Raw genomic sequence first — 18,942 nt, 5'->3', positions numbered from 1 at the left:
TGGCAATAGAATAAAAATCTTTGGTATTTTCCTCCCTAGTATTATTTAATTGAAATGATTCAACCCTTTGAAAGTCATGAAAATGAATCCCAAACCCTCCTGGCTTTATTATCCTGCAGCCCCTGAAGCTAGTAGGAGCTTTTGTTTTTTCATACTGTTTAAATTGGAGTGGCTGTCACTCCACCAGCAGCATTTCAGAGGTTGCAGCAGCCCTGGAACAAAGTAGCTCTTTCAATGGAGAGGCTTTTCTAACAAACCATTTAAAAAAAATTCTAATCAAAGAGATTTAAAGACTCTAAAATCAGTTGCCCATTATGTCTGTGACACAACTGACAGCAGGTTTAATTTGCAGCTAAGAGGCGAGTGGTAGAACTAAAAGGTGTAATAAACGGCATTTTTTCCCTTCCTAATGTATTCTGCGAGTGTGTGACTAACACAGGAGGCAGCACCTACATACCAGAATGGAATATTTAATAATGTACTTTATACAAGCTCATCAAATACCATTTGAATATCCAAGGACAGCGACGAGTCGTACTCGGTTTGCGAGGTTTCTGGCTGATTTTCCTCCCACTTTTTTGTGGTCTCCAGCTTCAGAATGTTATCCAAATAGCGCTTTATTTTCTCCTAAATGTTAAAGGGGAGCGAGGGGAGAGGGATGGAAAACTACAGATCAGCATTAATAAAACAAACAGAGGTTAATAAACAGACACTGTGTAGTGCATATCCTGGGAAAGCATCGTGCAAGAGGAGCTTGGAAAGGTTCACGCATTACTCTGCAGCAGACGTTCCTGGCGCTAGACCTTGCCACCATTGCTCATGGGGGTGAGTGCTCACTCCCAGAATGGGTGCTTTTGGCTGCTGTTCATGAGACTCATGCTTACCAGTGGGAGTAAGGGAGGTACAATCTCTCCCTCCTGCTGACTTTTATGTGGGGGCAGCAATTGAGACCCGGAATATTCACTACAAATTTTTCTTACCATCCTACAAATCACAGGCACCTAGCTGGTGTGCCACGTTTAGCTATTAGTCACCTGTATAAAACTGATGTGCAAAAAAAAAAAAATCCTATGTTCAAACCCTTTACCATCTTTATAGAACCCCAATGGAAATCAGGAGACCGTTACCGTTCAAGGATCATATTCGGCACTCAGTTACACTCAATCTGAAATCACTCCACTAATTAGAAAGAAGATACAGATTTTCTGCAGTGAAGGCAATTAATCACTGGAACGGTTTACTTGGGGCTGTGGTAGATTCTCCATCACTTAGTCTATGGATCAAGACTGGATGTCTTTGTACAAGATATACTCAACTGCAAGTTATAGGCTTGATGTGGGATCAACTTGGTGAAATTCTATGGCCTGTATTATGCAAGAAGTCAGACTAGATGATCTAACAGTCCCTTCTGGCATTAAAATTTGAGTTACTCTGGTTTGACACTGGGAGGACTGGACCAAATTCTGCTTCCTGAATATTAAATCTGTCCTCCTGCTGCTGGTGAAACAAAACAGTCCATAGGAGAAAGGGTTGGAAATGCTGATTTTAATCATAAAAAGCCACATCCTGATGCCCTGACTCGTCCTGAATAATGCCTTGTTCCGTAAGCAGTCCCACTGAAGTCAGTCGGGCACACTGATCAATTAAGATCCTGTTGAGTGGAAAGACATCAGAATCTGGTCCCCAAATGTTAGTTTCAAAAGCATTTCACATTCTGACATGCTAGGGAGCCCTACACACCAAGTGAGCCAAGATACCTGACTGAGCAAAATAGGCGCAACTGTCTCAAGAATTTCCACTTTAGGGCTAGCCTACGCTAGACAGGCTTTGCAGTTACACTGATACAGCTATACCAGCAGTGCCCCCTAGTGGTGGAGATACAGCTTACACTGGCATAAGGTGATCTTTTGCTGGTGCACTTACACCACCTTCCCAAATGACACAAACTATACTGGAAAAAGGACCCTTGGGCTGGCATAGTTGCATCTACACAAGAAGGGAAGGTGCTGGCATAGCTATATTGGTTAAGGGTGTGAATTTTTTACACCCCTGACCAACACAGGTATGCCAGCAAAACTTTGTCGCATAGACCTGGTAGAGTTGATCAGTCTGTAATGAAGCTTGTCACTGCGATAAGTTCAAAGCACAAGTGGAATTTTAAAAAACATAAATAAGCAACCTCCACTGATCATATTTTTGAAATATCTCATTTAAATGAATCTATTATATTTTCTAGGGGGTTTCTCTTAAACTTGGCTAGGTATGGTTGTGAATTGTCCCTGTGTCTGTATAATGTATGACTTCACTGGAGTTACTCTGCGTTCACATCAGTGTAATAGATCGGAATCAAGCAGTACATTTAGACAGCACACTTCCATTTCCTCTTTCTGTTCATTTAAGGCCAGGTTCTGCCTGGTGCTGAGTGCCCCATATCAATAGGAGTCAAGGATGCTCAGCTTATTGCAGCATCAAATCCTGTAAGAGAAGTGCTGCCTAGAAGCTCTCGCTCCCTGAGACCTGGCAATGTAGATCTGACAAAGCCCGCAAAGGAGAGACTGATGATGGATTGTAAAGGTCAAAAACGTTATTTGCCATTCATTAATTTATCCCATGGAGAAAAGGGAGATTTATGTAGGAAGTGATTCATGGAGGCAGCTGCTTAGCACCTCAAGGTGCAAAACTTAGCTGCCCACCACTGGGCCCTGGATAGGAGTCCAGTGGCGATGGTGGGCCCGGACTCTCCTACCAACTTCAAAAAACGGGACATCAATAGGAGCCTTTACTTTGGTGAAGAATCCAGCTGGGGAAGGCCCTGAAGCCCATGCAGGTGCTGAAAGACTTCCGTGTGATCAGACTTTTTTCTGGTATACCCCGAAAGGGTTGGACTGAGACGTGTGACCCAGCCGGAGGGCTGAGCCTCAAAAGAAGGGACAGCCCTACAAGAGACAGCTATAACTGACAAGGGGGCACAACAGGGAAGGAGACAACCTGCTGTACTCCCCCCGACCACTAGGCAGCCCTGGTGGTGAGTGTTCCCCTGTGGAGACATCTGAATATTCTATGTAGGAGGCTGGAATTATTTGCTCCTGTATAAGCCAGACAACAGGGCCCAAAGTCTTACCTCTAGAGAATCCATGTAGTCCTTTTTCAGTTTATCCCAAGTTTCTGATGGTAACAACTGAGGGAGATTCTCAGTCTTTACCTCTGCTTGGAGATCAGGGTGTCCCAGGAGAGTTTTGCTACAAAATTCAAATGAACACATTAGGTTGTCTTGGAGAGTAAGTACATGGAATATTCATATTGCATGAGCTACATAATTATCATCTTGTATGAAATTTACTTAAAGCTTAAACTATGTGGCGTGCTTTCAAGCTTTAACAAGGAAATCATTCCTCGCTTTGAAATTGTAATTCCTCAAACTCGTAGTGATTCTGAAGGCTAGGTTTCAGCCTAGTTTAGAAAGCATGAAACCCCCGGTGTTGCTTGGACATGAAAAGTTATTTTCTTAAAATAAACAAAACCCATGAAACTGATTCATTTAACAATGTGTTGTTGGGATTTTTCTAGAGCTTGTTCCAGTAACATTGGTTTTTTTTTGTTTGTTTTCTTTGGCGTTAGCTGGTCACGCTATGTCTCTATTTCCTTGTGAAGATAACAATGAAAGATCACTGCTCAGGTCATCTGGGTGATATTCTGAAGGGCAGTGTCTGGAAATCATGCAAAGGTACAAACAAGTTTGGACTTGAGAAACATTTCCTTGCATAGGGAAGAAGTGGGTGGATGCTGAACTAGAGACTGACTTTAAAGGGCATTGAATTGATAAACTACTTTTCCTTTACTACTCATTTCTCCCATGAGTTACCATGCAATACATGGCAGCTGATTAGTGGGAAGGTAAAGTACCACTTTGGGGTAGAAACAGATGTGTTGCTTACTCAATAGCAAAAAATCCATTATTAGGTGCCATTATGATTCAATATTGTACAATATTCGCATGTGCTATCCACCAACCCATCCATACTCTGCACAAGCAAAATCAGTTTACAACTCTGTCTTCTAAATATGGGATGAGAAGGAAGAGAAAATGTTTGTAACCTCCTTGAATGTGGAACATGAATTACTAACTGTTCGGTAGAGCTATATCTGGAAGACAGCTGCAATGACAGCATCTCGTAAGGGGCCTTATCTTGTACTCAAAACTCCCATAAATTGCAATTAGGTCTGAGTACAGAGTGCAAGATCAGATTTAAGTTGAATGAAAACTGCACTGTATCAAGTCTGGATTCTGGCAGGCTAATGCAGAGAGAGCTTATTAGGAAAGAGTTAGTAGTATTGCCCTGTCATCTGGCCAAATTTGTGGGTTGGGAATGTATAAGATGTCATTAGCTGTACAAATAGTGTGTACTCCAGCATGCTGCATGAATGTGTCATTCATTTAAAAGTACACCCAAGTTAGACAGCACCTTTCTGTCTGAATTTTTTTTACCCACTGCTGTTGCAAGTAAAGACGCAGATGACTGTATATGAAAGAGAAATGTATTTTGCTTTTTGATTTTTAGTTTGTTTGCTTTAGTTTATTTTGACAGGATGTTTGGCATAATCAGCTTCAATCTCCCTTCTGTGTAATCAGATTCCTCTGTTTATGTGGGTTTTACACACACAGTAACGAGAGGGAAAATATTTCTTAAAATAAGAAAAATGCAATTGTAAACTCACAAAAACTGGGAAGGGGACTCAGGCAGATGTAGTATCTGAAAGTGCTCGAAACTTATGGCTAGATTTCAAGTTGATGACGTCAGTTTAAGTAAACAACTTCATATAAAATGAAATTTAAATCACCATTTTCAAACAGGGAAGCATAAAGCTAAGCTCCTCAATCAACAGTTAAGCACTTATATATATGTGGCCCAATCTATTCACCTCTTTTGCAACTGCTTTTGTGTTTACTTCTGTGTCATTGGAATGTGCTGGTTGGCCTGCCCTCTCCTTATTCAGGTTCCTCTTTAAGACCCACCCTCATCTGCAGTGATGCCTCTGTGAAATTAGCCAGCCACTAACGGGTAGGTAGAGAATCCATATAAACCAGCATATCATAAACAAGTCCAGCTGACTTGTATATTGTATCCTTTTCCCTCCACCCTTCATGTATTTCTATTGTCTTTGTAGGGCTTATCTACATGGAGCAGCAATGCGCACTAGAAAGGTGTGACTTCTAAAGTGCGCCAATGTCTTGTGCACCAACTAGACATGTGGACCCTGCTGGGACTCACTAAAAGTTCCCTCCTGTGTGTTAACATTGAAACAGAACTTTTTAGTGTGTACCAGTGAGGTCCACGTGGGCCAGTTTGTCGCACAACATGTAGGTGCGTTGTAGACATCGCTCCCCTGTAGTGCACATTGCTGCACCATGTGAACAAGCCCTTAGACCCAGTAAGCTGCTAGTCCCAGCCCCAATGTCATCTTACGTATCTGTACTCTGTATACCACCAAGCACATTTGGGTTACTACTGTACTGGAAATAATTTTTAGAGGTGCTGAGACCCCACACCTCTAAAGTTATTTATTTGAGCCAATTCCTCTTTTCCTTTGGGCTAATGCCATCTAGTGGCGTCCCACATAGCCATGCTCAGGTGGTGGCCATCAGGTAGGATGACCATATTTCCCAAAGGGAAAATAGGACACCGCATGGGGCTAGCCTGAGCCCTCCCTCCCGCCATGTGGTGGGGCTGGCGAGAGCTGATCACCTGAGCTCCCTTCCCCGGTGGAGTTGGTGTCGCTGCTTCCCCGAGCCCTGCCTCCCCCCCGCCCAAACCCTTCCTCTCCTCCTGCCCAGGGTTGGTGTCACCACTCGCCTCCACCCCCGCATGTTCCTCTGTACCCCACTTTTCGACAAAAGTGGGCATTTGTCCTACTTGCTCTTGCTAACTGATCAAGTTGGCAAGAGCAAATGGGACAAATGCCTCTTTTGCCAAAAAAGTCGGGACGACTGGGACAGGGCTTAAAAAAGGGACGGTCCCGGCCAAACGGGGATGTATGGTCACCCTATCAATAGGGACAGGTGGCCGTGTGGATTCTTTCCAACCCGCATCACAACTTAAACAGGTGCAGCTCCTCCACGCTCCACGCACTACGGCTGGAAAGATCTGCTAATAGAGGCTGCGCTTCGCAAAATGTTTCCATGGGGGGGAACTGAGCTTTCTTAGAGCTGAAATATAACATTGGCAAGTGGAACTTATGGGTATCGTGAGCACTGCAAGTCAGTGACTAAGAGAAACAAGGCAATCTAAATGTACAGTGGATGCATGTGGTAAGCATTTTACGCACAAGCCTTTGCCTCCATCCTTGATCAGATTGGTACCTGCCTTTATAGTTCAAGTGGTTGCATCTGTCTTATTCACATGGGAACCCAAGAATAACTAAGTGTCTTGAAGTGCCTTGTAGATATTCAGAGCTAAATTACTATTTGGAGGAGAGACAGTTGGCATGGGGAATAGTAGCTTACCTATAGTATGTGTTAACAACCCAATCAAGTAATGCGTAAAGTTCATTAAATTCCAAGGGTCTCTGCAAGAGACGCTGCAGATGTGAAGAAATGGCACTATGAAAGGACTCCACGTATCTTCCACAAACTTTATAGTCATCTGGGTAACACTTTTGTACTGACCGCTTGATTTTCAATAAATCTTCACTAACATATTTTCTGAGGAACCCTAAATGGATAGCGAGCCAAGAATCGTTGTCCTCTTTCAATGAAATAGGCACATTACAGACTCTTTTTTCAGCACTCCCTCTGACAGCTTCCTTCCACACGTCTCGCCATTTTCTGGGTCTGCCAACGCAGTCCGATTCTGAAGAGCCAGGAATCTGTACATCAGCATGAGCTTCTTCTTCCTTGGAGATTAAGGTCACCATAGAAGTCAACAATCGTTCATCTATATCGGACTGATCAAGTGTTTCCTCCACAATGGTTTTGATTGAGTTAGCAACAGAGTTACAAAGCAAATCCACATCCTTGGCTTTCCGGACATATTCTGTAGGATTGTCTTCATATTTCTTGGCCTCTTTTTCAGTTATAATTTCATTCTCCAAACACCTGATGCTTGCAAATGTCTCCAAAAGTTGCTTTTTCTGAATAAGTTCATTTATTTCCATGACTGCAAAGAGAACATGGGTTGGGGAGAGAGCAGATTATGAGTTTACTTTTAGATATTTAATGTGCCTATTACAACAGTAAAGACCACAGGAGAGACCAGTGTCTGAGTCACGACTGCAGGGCTGCTTTGTCTCTCTACTGCATCCTGCATGAAGAGTGGCATTCCAGCTGCACGTATGTGACAGGTCACCTTTAATCTCCTTAACTCCTGTTTGACATAGAGGAGAAATACCGTTCAGATGAAATCACTGAAATATCAGAGCCATGTCTCTCAGGGTATGTCTACACTGCAATGAAAGACCCGCAGCTGGCCCAGATCAGCTGGCTCAGGCTCGCGGGGCTGTGGGGCTACGAAATTGCAGTGTAGATGCTTAGGCTGGAGTCTAAACCTGAGTCTGGCGGCACAAGCCTATCTCTGCTTAAATATATTTCAGGCTGGAGATCTTATTTGTGTGATATTTCTGGTTTGTACTCTGTATTTTAAAGCAAATATGCATCATATGGCATTGTTCCTATGGCCATTGTTCTATTGTGGCCACTGTAAACCAGTCTGGCTGCACAGATTTCAGACTGAACATAAGACCACTGCATCAAGTCATCCGAGGAGGCAAGATCTACTGGAGAGAGCCCTGGACTGAGAGCTGGGATTAATCCCTGTCTCCCAGCCCTCCTACTGCTATGCTTGTGACTTGGGGCAAATTGTAACTTTTTTCTGGGCAAGTGTTCTCCTATTTATGTTTATACAATGCCTCGTACAATGGAGCCCTGATCTCAGTTGAGGCCCCTATGTGCTATTGTAATAGAAATAATAATATTTGCATGAGTCTACTAAAAAGATCTCAAAGAATGGCTCTGACTCATCCCCACTGTAATTTCCTTGAAGCCAAAGGAGTCCCACCGTGGCTGGCCTGACCCAGTCATTTTACAGACCTGCACATAACTACTAGGTACTGACTTCGCTGTAACCCTGGTTTCCAAGTAGTGTATGCTGTTATCCAGTCTGGGAGGGATGGGGGAAATCCATGTACCTTTCATTCTCAGTCTCCAGTCACTTTAGGAGTGGGTGCCTTCTTTTACACTCCCACTCAGCTGAATTATCAACTGTGCAGATTTTGAAAAACGATGATAAAAGTGCCTTGAAAATACAGTTCTAAGGGACCACAAACAGCCAGCATTGTATCACACCATGCCATAATGTAGTGCCAATCTTTAAAAAAGGGAAGAAGGAAGATCCTGGGAACTACAGGCCAGTCAGCCTCACCTCAGTCCCTGGAAAAATCATGGAGCAGGTCCTCAAAGAATCAATCCTGAAGCACTTGCATGAGAGGAAAGTGATCAGGAACAGCCAGCATGGATTCACCAAGGGAAGGTCATGCCTGACTAATCTAATCGCCTTTTATGATGAGATTACTGGTTCTGTGGATGAAGGGAAAGCAGTGGATGTATTGTTTCTTGACTTTAGCAAAGCTTTTGACACGGTCTCCCATAGTATTCTTGTCAGCAAGTTAAGGAAGTATGGGCTGGATGAATGCACTATAAGGTGGGTAGAAAGCTGACTAAATTGTCGGGCTCAACGGGTAGTGATCAATGGCTCCATGTCTAGTTGGCAGCCGGTATCAAGTGGAGTGCCCCAAGGGTCGGTCCTGGGGCCGGTTTTATTCAATATCTTCATAAATGATCTGGAGGATGGTGTGGATTGCACTCTCAGCAAATTTGCGGATGATACTAAACTGGGAGGAGTGGTAGATACGCTGGAGGGGAGGGATAGGATACAGAAGGACCTAGACCAATTGGAAGATTGGGCCAAAAGGAATCTGATGAGGTTCAATAAGGATAAGTGCAGGGTCCTGCACTTAGGACGGAAGAACCCAATGCACAGCTACAGACTAGGGACCGAATGGCTAGGCAGCAGTTCTGCGGAAAAGGACCTAGGGGTGACAGTGGACGAGAAGCTGGATATGAGTCAGCAGTGTGCCCTTGTTGCCAAGAAGGCCAATGGCATTTTGGGATGTATAAGTAGGGGCATAGCGAGCAGATCGAGGGACGTGATCGTTCCCCTCTATTCGACATTGGTGAGGCCTCATCTGGAGTACTGTGTCCAGTTTTGGGCCCCACACTTCAAGAAGGATGTGGATAAATTGGAGAGAGTCCAGCGAAGGGCAACAAAAATGATTAGGGGACTGGAACACATGAGTTATGAGGAGAGGCTGAGGGAGCTGGGATTGTTTAGCCTGCAGAAGAGAAGAATGAGGGGGGATTTGATAGCTGCTTTCAACTACCTGAAAGGGGGTTCCAAAGAGGATGGCTCTAGACTGTTCTCAATGGTAGCAGATGACAGAACGAGGAGTAATGGTCTCAAGTTGCAGTGGGGGAGGTTTAGATTGGATATTAGGAAAAACTTTTTCACTAAGAGGGTGGTGAAACACTGGAATGCGTTACCTAGGGAGGTGGTAGAATCTCCTTCCTTAGAGGTTTTTAAGGTCAGGCTTGACAAAGCCCTGGCTGGGATGATTTAACTGGGAATTGGTCCTGCTTTGAGCAGGGGGTTGGACTAGATGACCTTCTGGGGTCCCTTCCAACCCTGATATTCTATGATTCTATGATTCTATGATTCTATGATAGGAGTGAGGGTAGTTTGCCAGTAATAATTTGAACCAAAATTTTGTTGGGTGATGCACCATTTGGACTATGATAATCGTGGAACACTAGAGTCCGAAAAGGGGCTGATCCCAATTAAATTTTCCATTTCCCACTATCGCAGCAAGAACTACAGCTCATTAGTCTTATTTCACTTGCTAACCAGAGATAGAGAGCGTACAAAACTGCCTTTCTGGATGCAGCAGTGGTGTGACAGCAGAGATCCTTGCTGCTGTGTGAGAGACTCCTATTCTGGAGCACCTTCCAGCTCCCAGAGGTCACTGGGAATTTGAGCCCACTAAACAGGCGCTCTGGGTGTGGTGATGTGGCTAAGGGAGTTCAGTCTAGTCAGTTTATCAAAGAGAAAGTTTGAAGCAATTTGGTCACTGTAAGTACCTAGGCAGGAAAGAGAGATCTGATACTAAATGGCTCATTAAACTAGCAGCCAAAGGCCCAACACATTGAATGGCTGGGAAAACTGAAGGTTGACAAATTCAAACTGGCAATAAAACCAACTTTTTTAAAACAATGAGGGTGATTAACCACTGGAACAGCTTACCACTGAGTGTGGGAGATTCTCCATCACTTGTAATCTTTAAATCAAGATTGGGTGTCTTTCTAAAGGAGATGCTCTAATTCAGACACAAGTAATTGAATTCAGTGCAGGGATTACTGGTGAAATACGACACAAGTTTATGCAGGAGGGGAGCCTAGATTATCATAATGGTGCCTTCTGGGCATGATCTGTGAATCTAGGCCATGAGGTATGCAAAGCTGACAAGATGGGCTTACATCCATTTTACAAAGCTCACACTGTAACAAGGTGAAGCAGTTTAAGCATCTTCACCGGAACAGATGTCACAGTTGGGACACAGCCCTTCTAACCAGTCCATATAGTGCCATCAACAATGGCCTCTGGATCTTGCCTAGATTAGAAATGTGGGTTGAGGTTAGGTCAGGGTGTATTAATTCATCTCCACCTTTTTCCTAAGCGGAAACACTGTGATGCTTTTCCCTTGGCTAAGCAGTTAGACGTGTTGCTTAGTCAGATTGAAAGGCGGTGCTATGGGTCCATTCTAGGAAAGAGATATGATTAGGTAAAGGTCAGTTACCATAGACCCATTTTTCTAGTGTAGACATGGCCCATGTGAGTGCACATCCTTATGACCTGGCCTGAAAAAGAAAGTGAAGCAGCATTACTGTAATAAATAGCAAATTAAAGGGATGTATCAAGACAAGTGTCCCTTTTGAGGATCCTTCGATGCTAATAAAGTAACATCTGAGGGAGCCACAGAACATCCCATTCATGGGGTCTCCCTTGGTATCTGGGAGACCTGTCCTCTGTGCTCAACCTTTAAAGACTCCAAGAAGACCTTGCAAGGGATCAGACTATTCTCTACCCAGGCAAGTCCATTTCATTCAATGCTCTATTGTGCGCGGGGCCTTGCAGAGTCTACTTTGATTGAATGTTATTAGAATCCTAGCAAGTGTTTTTACAGTGGGTTATATTTCACCTCTTACCTGAGAGAGGTTCTCGTTGAATGGACTCTGCCCCCATATTCTCCCCACTCTTGTCCACACTGGTGTCGGTCATATTTTTAGCACTGCTGCCCTCTTTTTTTTTTAAGCCTTTTGGTGTAAAATCTTTGTTTCTTCTCAGGGTGCCAGAGTCTTCACTTGCTTTGTCTTTGGCCTGACTTGGTTTACTTCTCTTGAAGCTTAAGATTCTATTGAGAGCACTTTCGGGGCTATTTGCCTCCTGCTTGTTCAAGGGCGAGCTATTCAGTTCAGAAACAGAATCAGTTCCTTCATCCTCAATGCTTTTTACTGGGGATGCTGGTTCTGCTGGAGATGCCATTTTTTCACTGCGCTCAGGTATCTCCTTATTTTCATCTTTGTCTTTGGCTGGACTTCGTTTACTTCTCCTGAAACTTAAGATTCTATTGAGAACATTTTCGGGGCTCTTTGCTTCCTGCTTGTTCAAGGGTGAGCTATTGAGTTCAGAAACAGAATCAGTTCCTTCATCCTCAATGCTTTTTACTGGGGATGCTGGTTCTGCTGGAGATGCCATTTTTTCACTGCGCTCAGGTATCTCCTTATTTTCATCTTTGTCTTTGGCTGGACTTCGTTTACTTCTCCTGAAACTTAAGAATCTATTGAGAGCATTTTCGGGGCTCTTTGCTTCCTGCTTGTTCAAGGGTGAGCTATTGAGTTCAGAAACAGAATCAGTTCCTTCATCCTCAATGCTTTTTACTGGGGATGCTGGTTCTGCTGGAGATGCCATTTTTTCACTGCGCTCAGGTATCTCCTTATTTTCATCTTTGTCTTTGGCTGGACTTCGTTTACTTCTCCTGAAACTTAAGAATCTATTGAGAGCATTTTCGGGGCTCTTTGCTTCCTGCTTGTTCAAGGGTGAGCTATTGAGTTCAGAAACAGAATCAGTTCCTTCATCCTCAATGCTTTTTACTGGGGATGCTGGTTCTGCTGGAGATGCCACTTTTTCACTGCGCTCAGGTATCTCCTTATTTTCATCTTTGTCTTTGGCTGGACTTCGTTTACTTCTCCTGAAGCTTAACATTCTTTTGAAAACACTTTCGGGGCTCTTTGCCCCCAGATTGTTCAAGGGTGAGCTATTGAGTTCAGAAACAGAATCAGTTCCTTCATCCTCAATGCTTTTTACTGGGGATGCTGGTTCTGCTGGAGATGCCATTTTTTCACTGCGCTCAGGTATCTCCTTATTTTCATCTTTGTCTTTGGCTGGACTTCGTTCACTTCTCCTGAAGCTTAACATTCTTTTGAAAACACTTTCGGGGCTCTTTGCCCCCAGATTGTTCAAGGGCGAGCTATTCAGTTCAGAAACAGAATCAGTTCCTTCATCCTCAATGCTTTTTACTGGGGTTGCTGGTTCTGCTGGAGATGCCATTTTCTCATTGAGCTCAGGTATCGCCTTATTTTCATCTATCTCACCTTTGCAATAACTGGTTTTTGGAAGGAGGAGGAGTAACTAGTTAAACAAAAAAAAAACAGACAAGAGCAGAATTAAGCAGTAAGACTTACATGGGATCTATGTAATGCTGGGATATTACTGTGTCTCTTGAGTCACCCTTAGGCAGCAACTCTCTGTATCCCCCACTTTGTGGAATTGACAGAGGAGGCAAGTCTGTAATAGCCTTTGTTGCACCCCAGCATAACCAGAGTTGTGAGGCACCTCACAGCCACCTGCCCTGCACATGAAGCAGTCTTGTCTATGCCTGCTGTGGATCAGGTCCCTGAAAACAAGAGCCCCTGGCAGCATGAGCATGGCCTTTCAGGCCTCCACAGACTGCTCCCTCTCTGTACAAGTAGAGATAGGTACACACCGACCTCCAAATACTCCGAGCGTTCCCTGCCCCTTGTCCACTAAACTCTCACAGAATTTAGAGTGAGGCCTGCTGCTCCCAAAGGAACAGGACACACGAGCTTGTAAGAAACAACTCTGGACCAGGTCTTTGTTTACCACCACAGCACACATGTATTTATAGTGAAAACAAGAATAAGTTTATTATCAGAGACTAAAAAGAAAAGGAGTACTTGTGGCACCTTAGAGACTAACAAATTTATTTGAGCATAAGCTTTTGTTGCATCCGATGAAGTGAGCTGTAGCTCACGAAAGCTTATGCTCAAATAAATTTGTTAGTCTCTAAGGTGCCACAAGTACTCCTTTTCTTTTTGCGAATACAGACTAACACGGCTGCTACTCTGAAACCTATCAGAGACTAGAGATTCAAGTGATAGTGAGTAAGAATATGAAAACAAATGGTGACACATAAAAACAAAATCATAACAGGCTTTCTAGATAATAACCTTAACTGCCAAGTTACCCTCCTGTCTAAAGAAGTGTATCTCACCCAAAGTTCTCTCCAGAGTTTTCAACCAAGCCTGGCTGAGACTCCTGTTTCACGAAGCAAGAGCACTTCAATCCCTGATGGCAGCCCTTATACTCCCGCAGTGAAAGGGGCCTTTGTTTCCTCTCATCCCCAATATACCTAAGCAAACTTTTGCTATGCACCTCCAGATAAAGCTCTCTTCTTCCCCGTTGTGCTTCATTTCCTGTTAGATTATATCTAAGGTTCTTTCTTACAATCCTTCATTTGCATTCAGTTCAGACTGGTGATAGGAGACCCACTGTGAATGAAACAATACTCAGTTTACATGTAAATGGATAGGCAACTCCTGTCTGACAGACAACCTGTTTGTCACTTTTCCTGTTGACTAATACCTTGATACAGACTTTAAAAACATATTTTCTGCATATACGCACAACTCCTTACAGAGTATCTGTACATACCCATGTCACAAAGATATTGATGGGTTTCAGAGTAACAGCCGTGTTAGTCTGTATTCGCAAAAAGAAAAGGAGTATTTGTGGCACCTTAGAGACTAACCAATTTATTTGAGCATAAGCTTTCGTGAGCTACAGCTCACTTATCCGATGAAGTGAGCTGTAGCTCACGAAAGCTTATGCTCAAATAAATTGGTTAGTCTCTAAGGAGCCACAAGTACTGCTTTTCTTTTTAAAGATATTGATGGCCAGTGTGACACCAGCTTTCATTTAAGACTTCACATGACATTCTTGGTGAACCAGAACGTACAGACGAGAATTAGGTGATTCCTGTAACCTTTCTGCACCCCTTGCCACTTGGCATTAAGAGGTTCTTGGGTCCCATACCCCTACCTTCAGAGCCTGGCTCTTTAGCACAAGTTGTGCACATGCATGCTCTTAGGTCTAGAGGGCCCCAGTTCAATTCCTGAGTGCAGCCCTCTTGCATACTTTCAGGTATGCCATGCACTCTCAGTACCTAAACTGGTACCATTGGTTTCCCCCTCCAGCTGAGTTTAAAGCAATTTAGGGCAGATCTATGCATTAGCCAGATCTGCGCATTCACAGCCTATAACCCAGACATGTTAGTTTTGAGCTTGGTTGCTGCTGCCTTGTTGATGCACAGAGATCTGCAGACATTCAACATTGGAATGTGGCTTGCGATGTGGATGGTCAGTTACAGACATCACATAGCAGTGACTAAAGCACACTGAAAAGCCTCAGTTTTCACCTCTAGTTCCTTAAATAAGAAATCAAAGCATAATGGTTTCTGTGCTCTGAATTGTCATGGTTACAGTTCTGCAGAGGCTACAAAATGCAATGAACTTTTATATAGCACACACTATCTGAAAGCAATTCAAAGTCAAACAAACCAAGGCCAGCCTGGGAACAGCTTGCTGATTGATTGGATTTTTTTATTTTTGTTTTTTGGTCTCACAGGCCTTATCTACACTAGAAGCATTTAAAACCAGTTGCCCACAATTGCTAATGTTAGGAGCCCAAGTGCAGGCAACGAGCCAGCTGCTGACATCTTTTTCAGAGCCATTTCATCTCATTTCTCTTTATGGTAGAGAGCTAAATTGTGATTTTTTTTTTTTTTTTAAGTCTTGCGCTGAGGAAGCCCTGGTGCAAGAGCAAGACACCATGCCCCTGTGATGCCCCCTTGGGGCACAGTGCCTCCCCAGCTTTCTCAAAGGAGGTTTGACTTCTGTATCTGGATGATTACCAAAGCCCATTTAATGCTCTGAATGCCCCACTACCCAGCCTGGGAAGGTCCCTAGTTGCCTCCTCCGTGCAGATAGTGCTGCCACTGCCTCTGGGAGACAGGCCGGGCTGTGATGTGAATGCCTAGGACCTCAAGTCTCTGGCTGGCTGGGAAGGGAGGGTCCCGACTAAAGGTTTCTTCTTCCCACAGATGCTGCTGCTGCTTGAGATGGAGTCAGGGCCTGATACTAATGTGGTTCCCTGGCCCTAAGTACTTCTAAACTACCAGCAAATTAAAGCACCTCTTCAAGTCTGCTGAGCTGGGCTGGCCATGGAGTGAGGAGATGGAGCCAATGCTCTTCTCATTTTCTGCCTCCTGCCTGTTCCTGAGACAGTGAGCCTGCAGTCCCAAGGGCCTGGTAGCTGGCATAAGTATGTAATGAGAGTCCTTGCTGCCCCTTCCTCCTTTGCACAGCACTGTCATCCAAGTCACAAATTAATGCACATTGCACACTGTTTCCAAAAGACCCTTTTGGAGAGTGCTCCCAGACTGATATCCCCAAAAGGCGATTGTATTGCACCATTAGCTGTACAGGTGTGTACAGGGAAAGCCATGCAACCCCACATTTGAAAGAATAGACACAGCATACAACCCTAACCCTGACTCTCTTTCTAGAGGGCTTGGGGACACCCAAAACCTTTGCAAAACTGGCAGCTCAGCACCTGATTAGAACCACTGGAAACGATGATCCCTCCACATTGTGCTGAAACTTCCAGCCAGCTACGTTTCTCCAGCCCACAAGAGCTATGGTTTAAATGTTGCTTCTGCGAACAGACCAACGTCCAGGGACGATACTGGAAGTAAATGCCACATCCCAGCCTTATGAGCTGCATGCGGTTAGCTATCAAACGGTAGGCAGTTCCACAGGGAGTGCACAGGAAGGAAAAGCTGGAGACTTGCCTCAGAGGACTTCTGCAGAGGCCAGGAACCAGAGAGCAGCCTGTGCTCTAAGGATCGGAAAGACAACAGTAGTGGGTAGAGCGATAACAGACCAATAAAGGCACCAACCTGCACAGCGCAGGTGTAGAAAGGAAGGCAAGTTCAGCGGGGCCAGCACGCAAAAGAGAAAGGCCTGGCTTACATCTAAAACTTAGGTCAACCTAGCTACATTGCTCAGGGCTCTGAAAAATGTCACACCCTGCGTGCTGTCATTAGGGTGACCAAACCCCCTCTGGGGAGACAGCTAGGTCAATGGGAGAATTCAGATGTTGACCTAACTACTGCCTGTCTGAGAGCTGGATTAACTCCAGCGATGGAAAAATCTGTTGTTGTAGGAGGTGTCTACACTACAGCAGCACTGTAGCGGTGCCATTGTAATGTGGATGTACCCTCAGATAGTGATCCGTCTACTGTGAGAGAAATAGACTCTATTTTACTAGGGCTAAAGTCCTACTGAGCTGTCTGGGTGTGCACGAAAAGTCTCACTCAAGATCTTAAATTTCATATCTTTGCTGTTATTTCTGAATTGATTCATTTCTATTGCAATAGGGTCAAAAGGCCCAGACCAGGGCCTCTCTATGTTGCACAAACACCAAGAAAGGCAGGCCCCAGCCCAAAGTGCTTAAACCCTTGTTGTTGCTGCAGCTGGGGGCTTGAATTGGCTGGGCTTCACCAGGTCAGGGACCTGGCACTTTTCGGTGAGGCATTCATCTAGTTCACCAGGCTCACAACTTTCAATTAAAAAAAAAAAAATCTTGTGTCCTCATGGCTGGGGTCCAAGGCGGGGGGTAAAGGGGGGAAAACATGGTGACTGCTCTCTGCAATGGACAAGTAGGCGGACCCATGATTCTGCCCTTTCCCAAGGCACCATCCAGCAGAGCTGCGCCAGTGCAAGGACAGGAGATATGTAATTGGTGTCTGTCAAAGGACGGTTGTAGATTGCATCTCCTCCGGAGCCAGGGAAAATGGTAACTTTGAGTCACACTTCCTTCCTTGCTTGGGTCACTGGCCCAGTAGGAAGGAAAGTGGGAAGTGGCAGGCCAACCACCTGTAGCAAACCGCGTGGTTGGAGGGAGGAGCACATGTTGAAGGAGGGAAAGAAGTACGGGGCAGGCACTAGGAAACTAGTCTGTTTCCTAGTGCCTGCATATGCATATGGCTGGATTGGCCTAGAGTCTCTAGGAATTAGAGATTAATCTTTAATTAAAGATTATGTCATGTAATGAAACCTCCACGAATACCTCCAACCAAAATTGGCAACCCTAGGCTGGAATACTAACTGCATTAGATCACCTCTGTAAATAATTCTCTTAATAAAGAGCCAGTTTAGTTTTAGAACCATGGAGTTCTCCCATGTTGCTACCTAGTACAGCATTTTTCAAATGCAGCCACCGTGGCCGCATGCAGCCACGACAGGGTTTTCCTGTGGCCAGGACAGCCTCCTGGGCAGAGATGGGGGAGGGGGCAAAGCAGCGGCCCCTCCCTGCAGCCCTCTACCCCGAGCTTCAGCCGCGGGACTCTGGTGGCAGGCTTCAGCACAGAGTGGGGGAGCTTCAGGAGGGCTGGCCTTACTGGGCACTGTGATCAAGAGGCAATGAACAGGATGAGCCTGGGGTGTGAGGCTGAAGAAGGGAGCTTAGAGCAATGGCGGGGGAGCAGCAGGGCCTTGGGGCAATAGGGAGCCCAGGGATGGTGGTGGGCTAGGGAAGGCAGCAGGGGCTAGAGGTGATGTGTGGGGATCGGGGGGGAGGCAGTAGGGGCAGATGCATCAAAATACGTCTGGTGCAAGATTTCCAAGGAGAAACTCAATGCCCCGTGTTATGCTAGAGGCCAGGCTAAATGTTCACATGGCATTTCAGAGTACTGGGACTACCCTCTACAGTGGTGGGCCACCACAGAAAAAGCCAGAGAAACAATACCTGTCCGAGCAGGCCCTCTGGAGAGCATGTCTAATGGCTCCTTCCTGTGCTCTACAGGTAGCTGGGAATGAACATGGCAGCCTCTTGCTGCTTTCAGGTTCCCTGCAGGGCACAGGGGGTTTGGCAGTGGCTCCCAGAGAAACTCACCTGGTTTAGCTGGCAGCAGCAGTTCCTTGCTTTCCTCAGAGCCTGGCAGCTGATCCCTCTCCCTACAGTAAGGCTCTCCTCCTCCTCCTCTTCTTCTGGATTTCCAGAGGGCTTTATTGAAAACAGACTGTACGAGGAAGAAAAGCAGTGTCTCCCAGGCAAAAATCCCGTGCAGCAGTTTGCTTCACCTGTCTGGGCACGGAGAGCTGTTTTCTCTTTCACTCTTGCACTGATAACAAAATAAACGTTAGGCCCTGGGGAAATTCCAGCAAAAGGAGAGTAATGATTTACAATGCCCTGGAGTGGATGAACCTATGTATCTGAGTCCAGAAACACTCATCTGGCTGCCGCCATGATTCTTTTGAAGGTCATTGTGTGCAGCAGGGAAAAGGGAATCTTCCCTTAGCCTCAAAATGAACTGTGCAAGTATATTTTTCTGCCCGAGGCTTGTGTGGGCCCTGGGCAACATTCTGACCTATTACCACTGTGGCCGTGCAATCCCAGGCAAGTCTGCAAGAGGAGA

At 45.0% G+C, this 18,942-nt stretch overlaps 1 protein-coding gene across 1 annotated transcript in view; it reads right to left on the bottom strand.

The window, feature by feature from the left end:
- The window catches only part of EXOC3L4 (exocyst complex component 3 like 4), a 40,130-nt gene extending 21,505 nt beyond the window's left edge, over positions 1 to 18,625 (bottom strand). The window contains exons 1-5 of the mRNA XM_084630318.1: positions 18,420 to 18,625; positions 11,312 to 12,794; positions 6,503 to 7,154; positions 3,122 to 3,239; positions 505 to 627 (exon numbers count right to left, since the gene is read on the bottom strand). Of these exons, the coding sequence (XP_084486444.1) occupies positions 505 to 627; positions 3,122 to 3,239; positions 6,503 to 7,154; positions 11,312 to 12,713 (2,295 nt within the window). The 5' untranslated portion in view covers positions 12,714 to 12,794; positions 18,420 to 18,625. The remainder of the gene's footprint in view (positions 1 to 504; positions 628 to 3,121; positions 3,240 to 6,502; positions 7,155 to 11,311; positions 12,795 to 18,419) is intronic.
- Positions 18,626 to 18,942: the final 317 nt, after the last annotated feature.

Source organism: Lepidochelys olivacea (assembly GCF_965140295.1).
Source record: "Lepidochelys olivacea isolate rLepOli2 genome assembly, chromosome: 6".
In the NCBI taxonomy this organism is placed as follows: domain Eukaryota; kingdom Metazoa; phylum Chordata; order Testudines; family Cheloniidae; genus Lepidochelys; species Lepidochelys olivacea.
The sequence above is the reverse complement of the archived record's forward strand: the minus strand, read 5'-3'. Positions and strand labels throughout refer to the sequence as shown.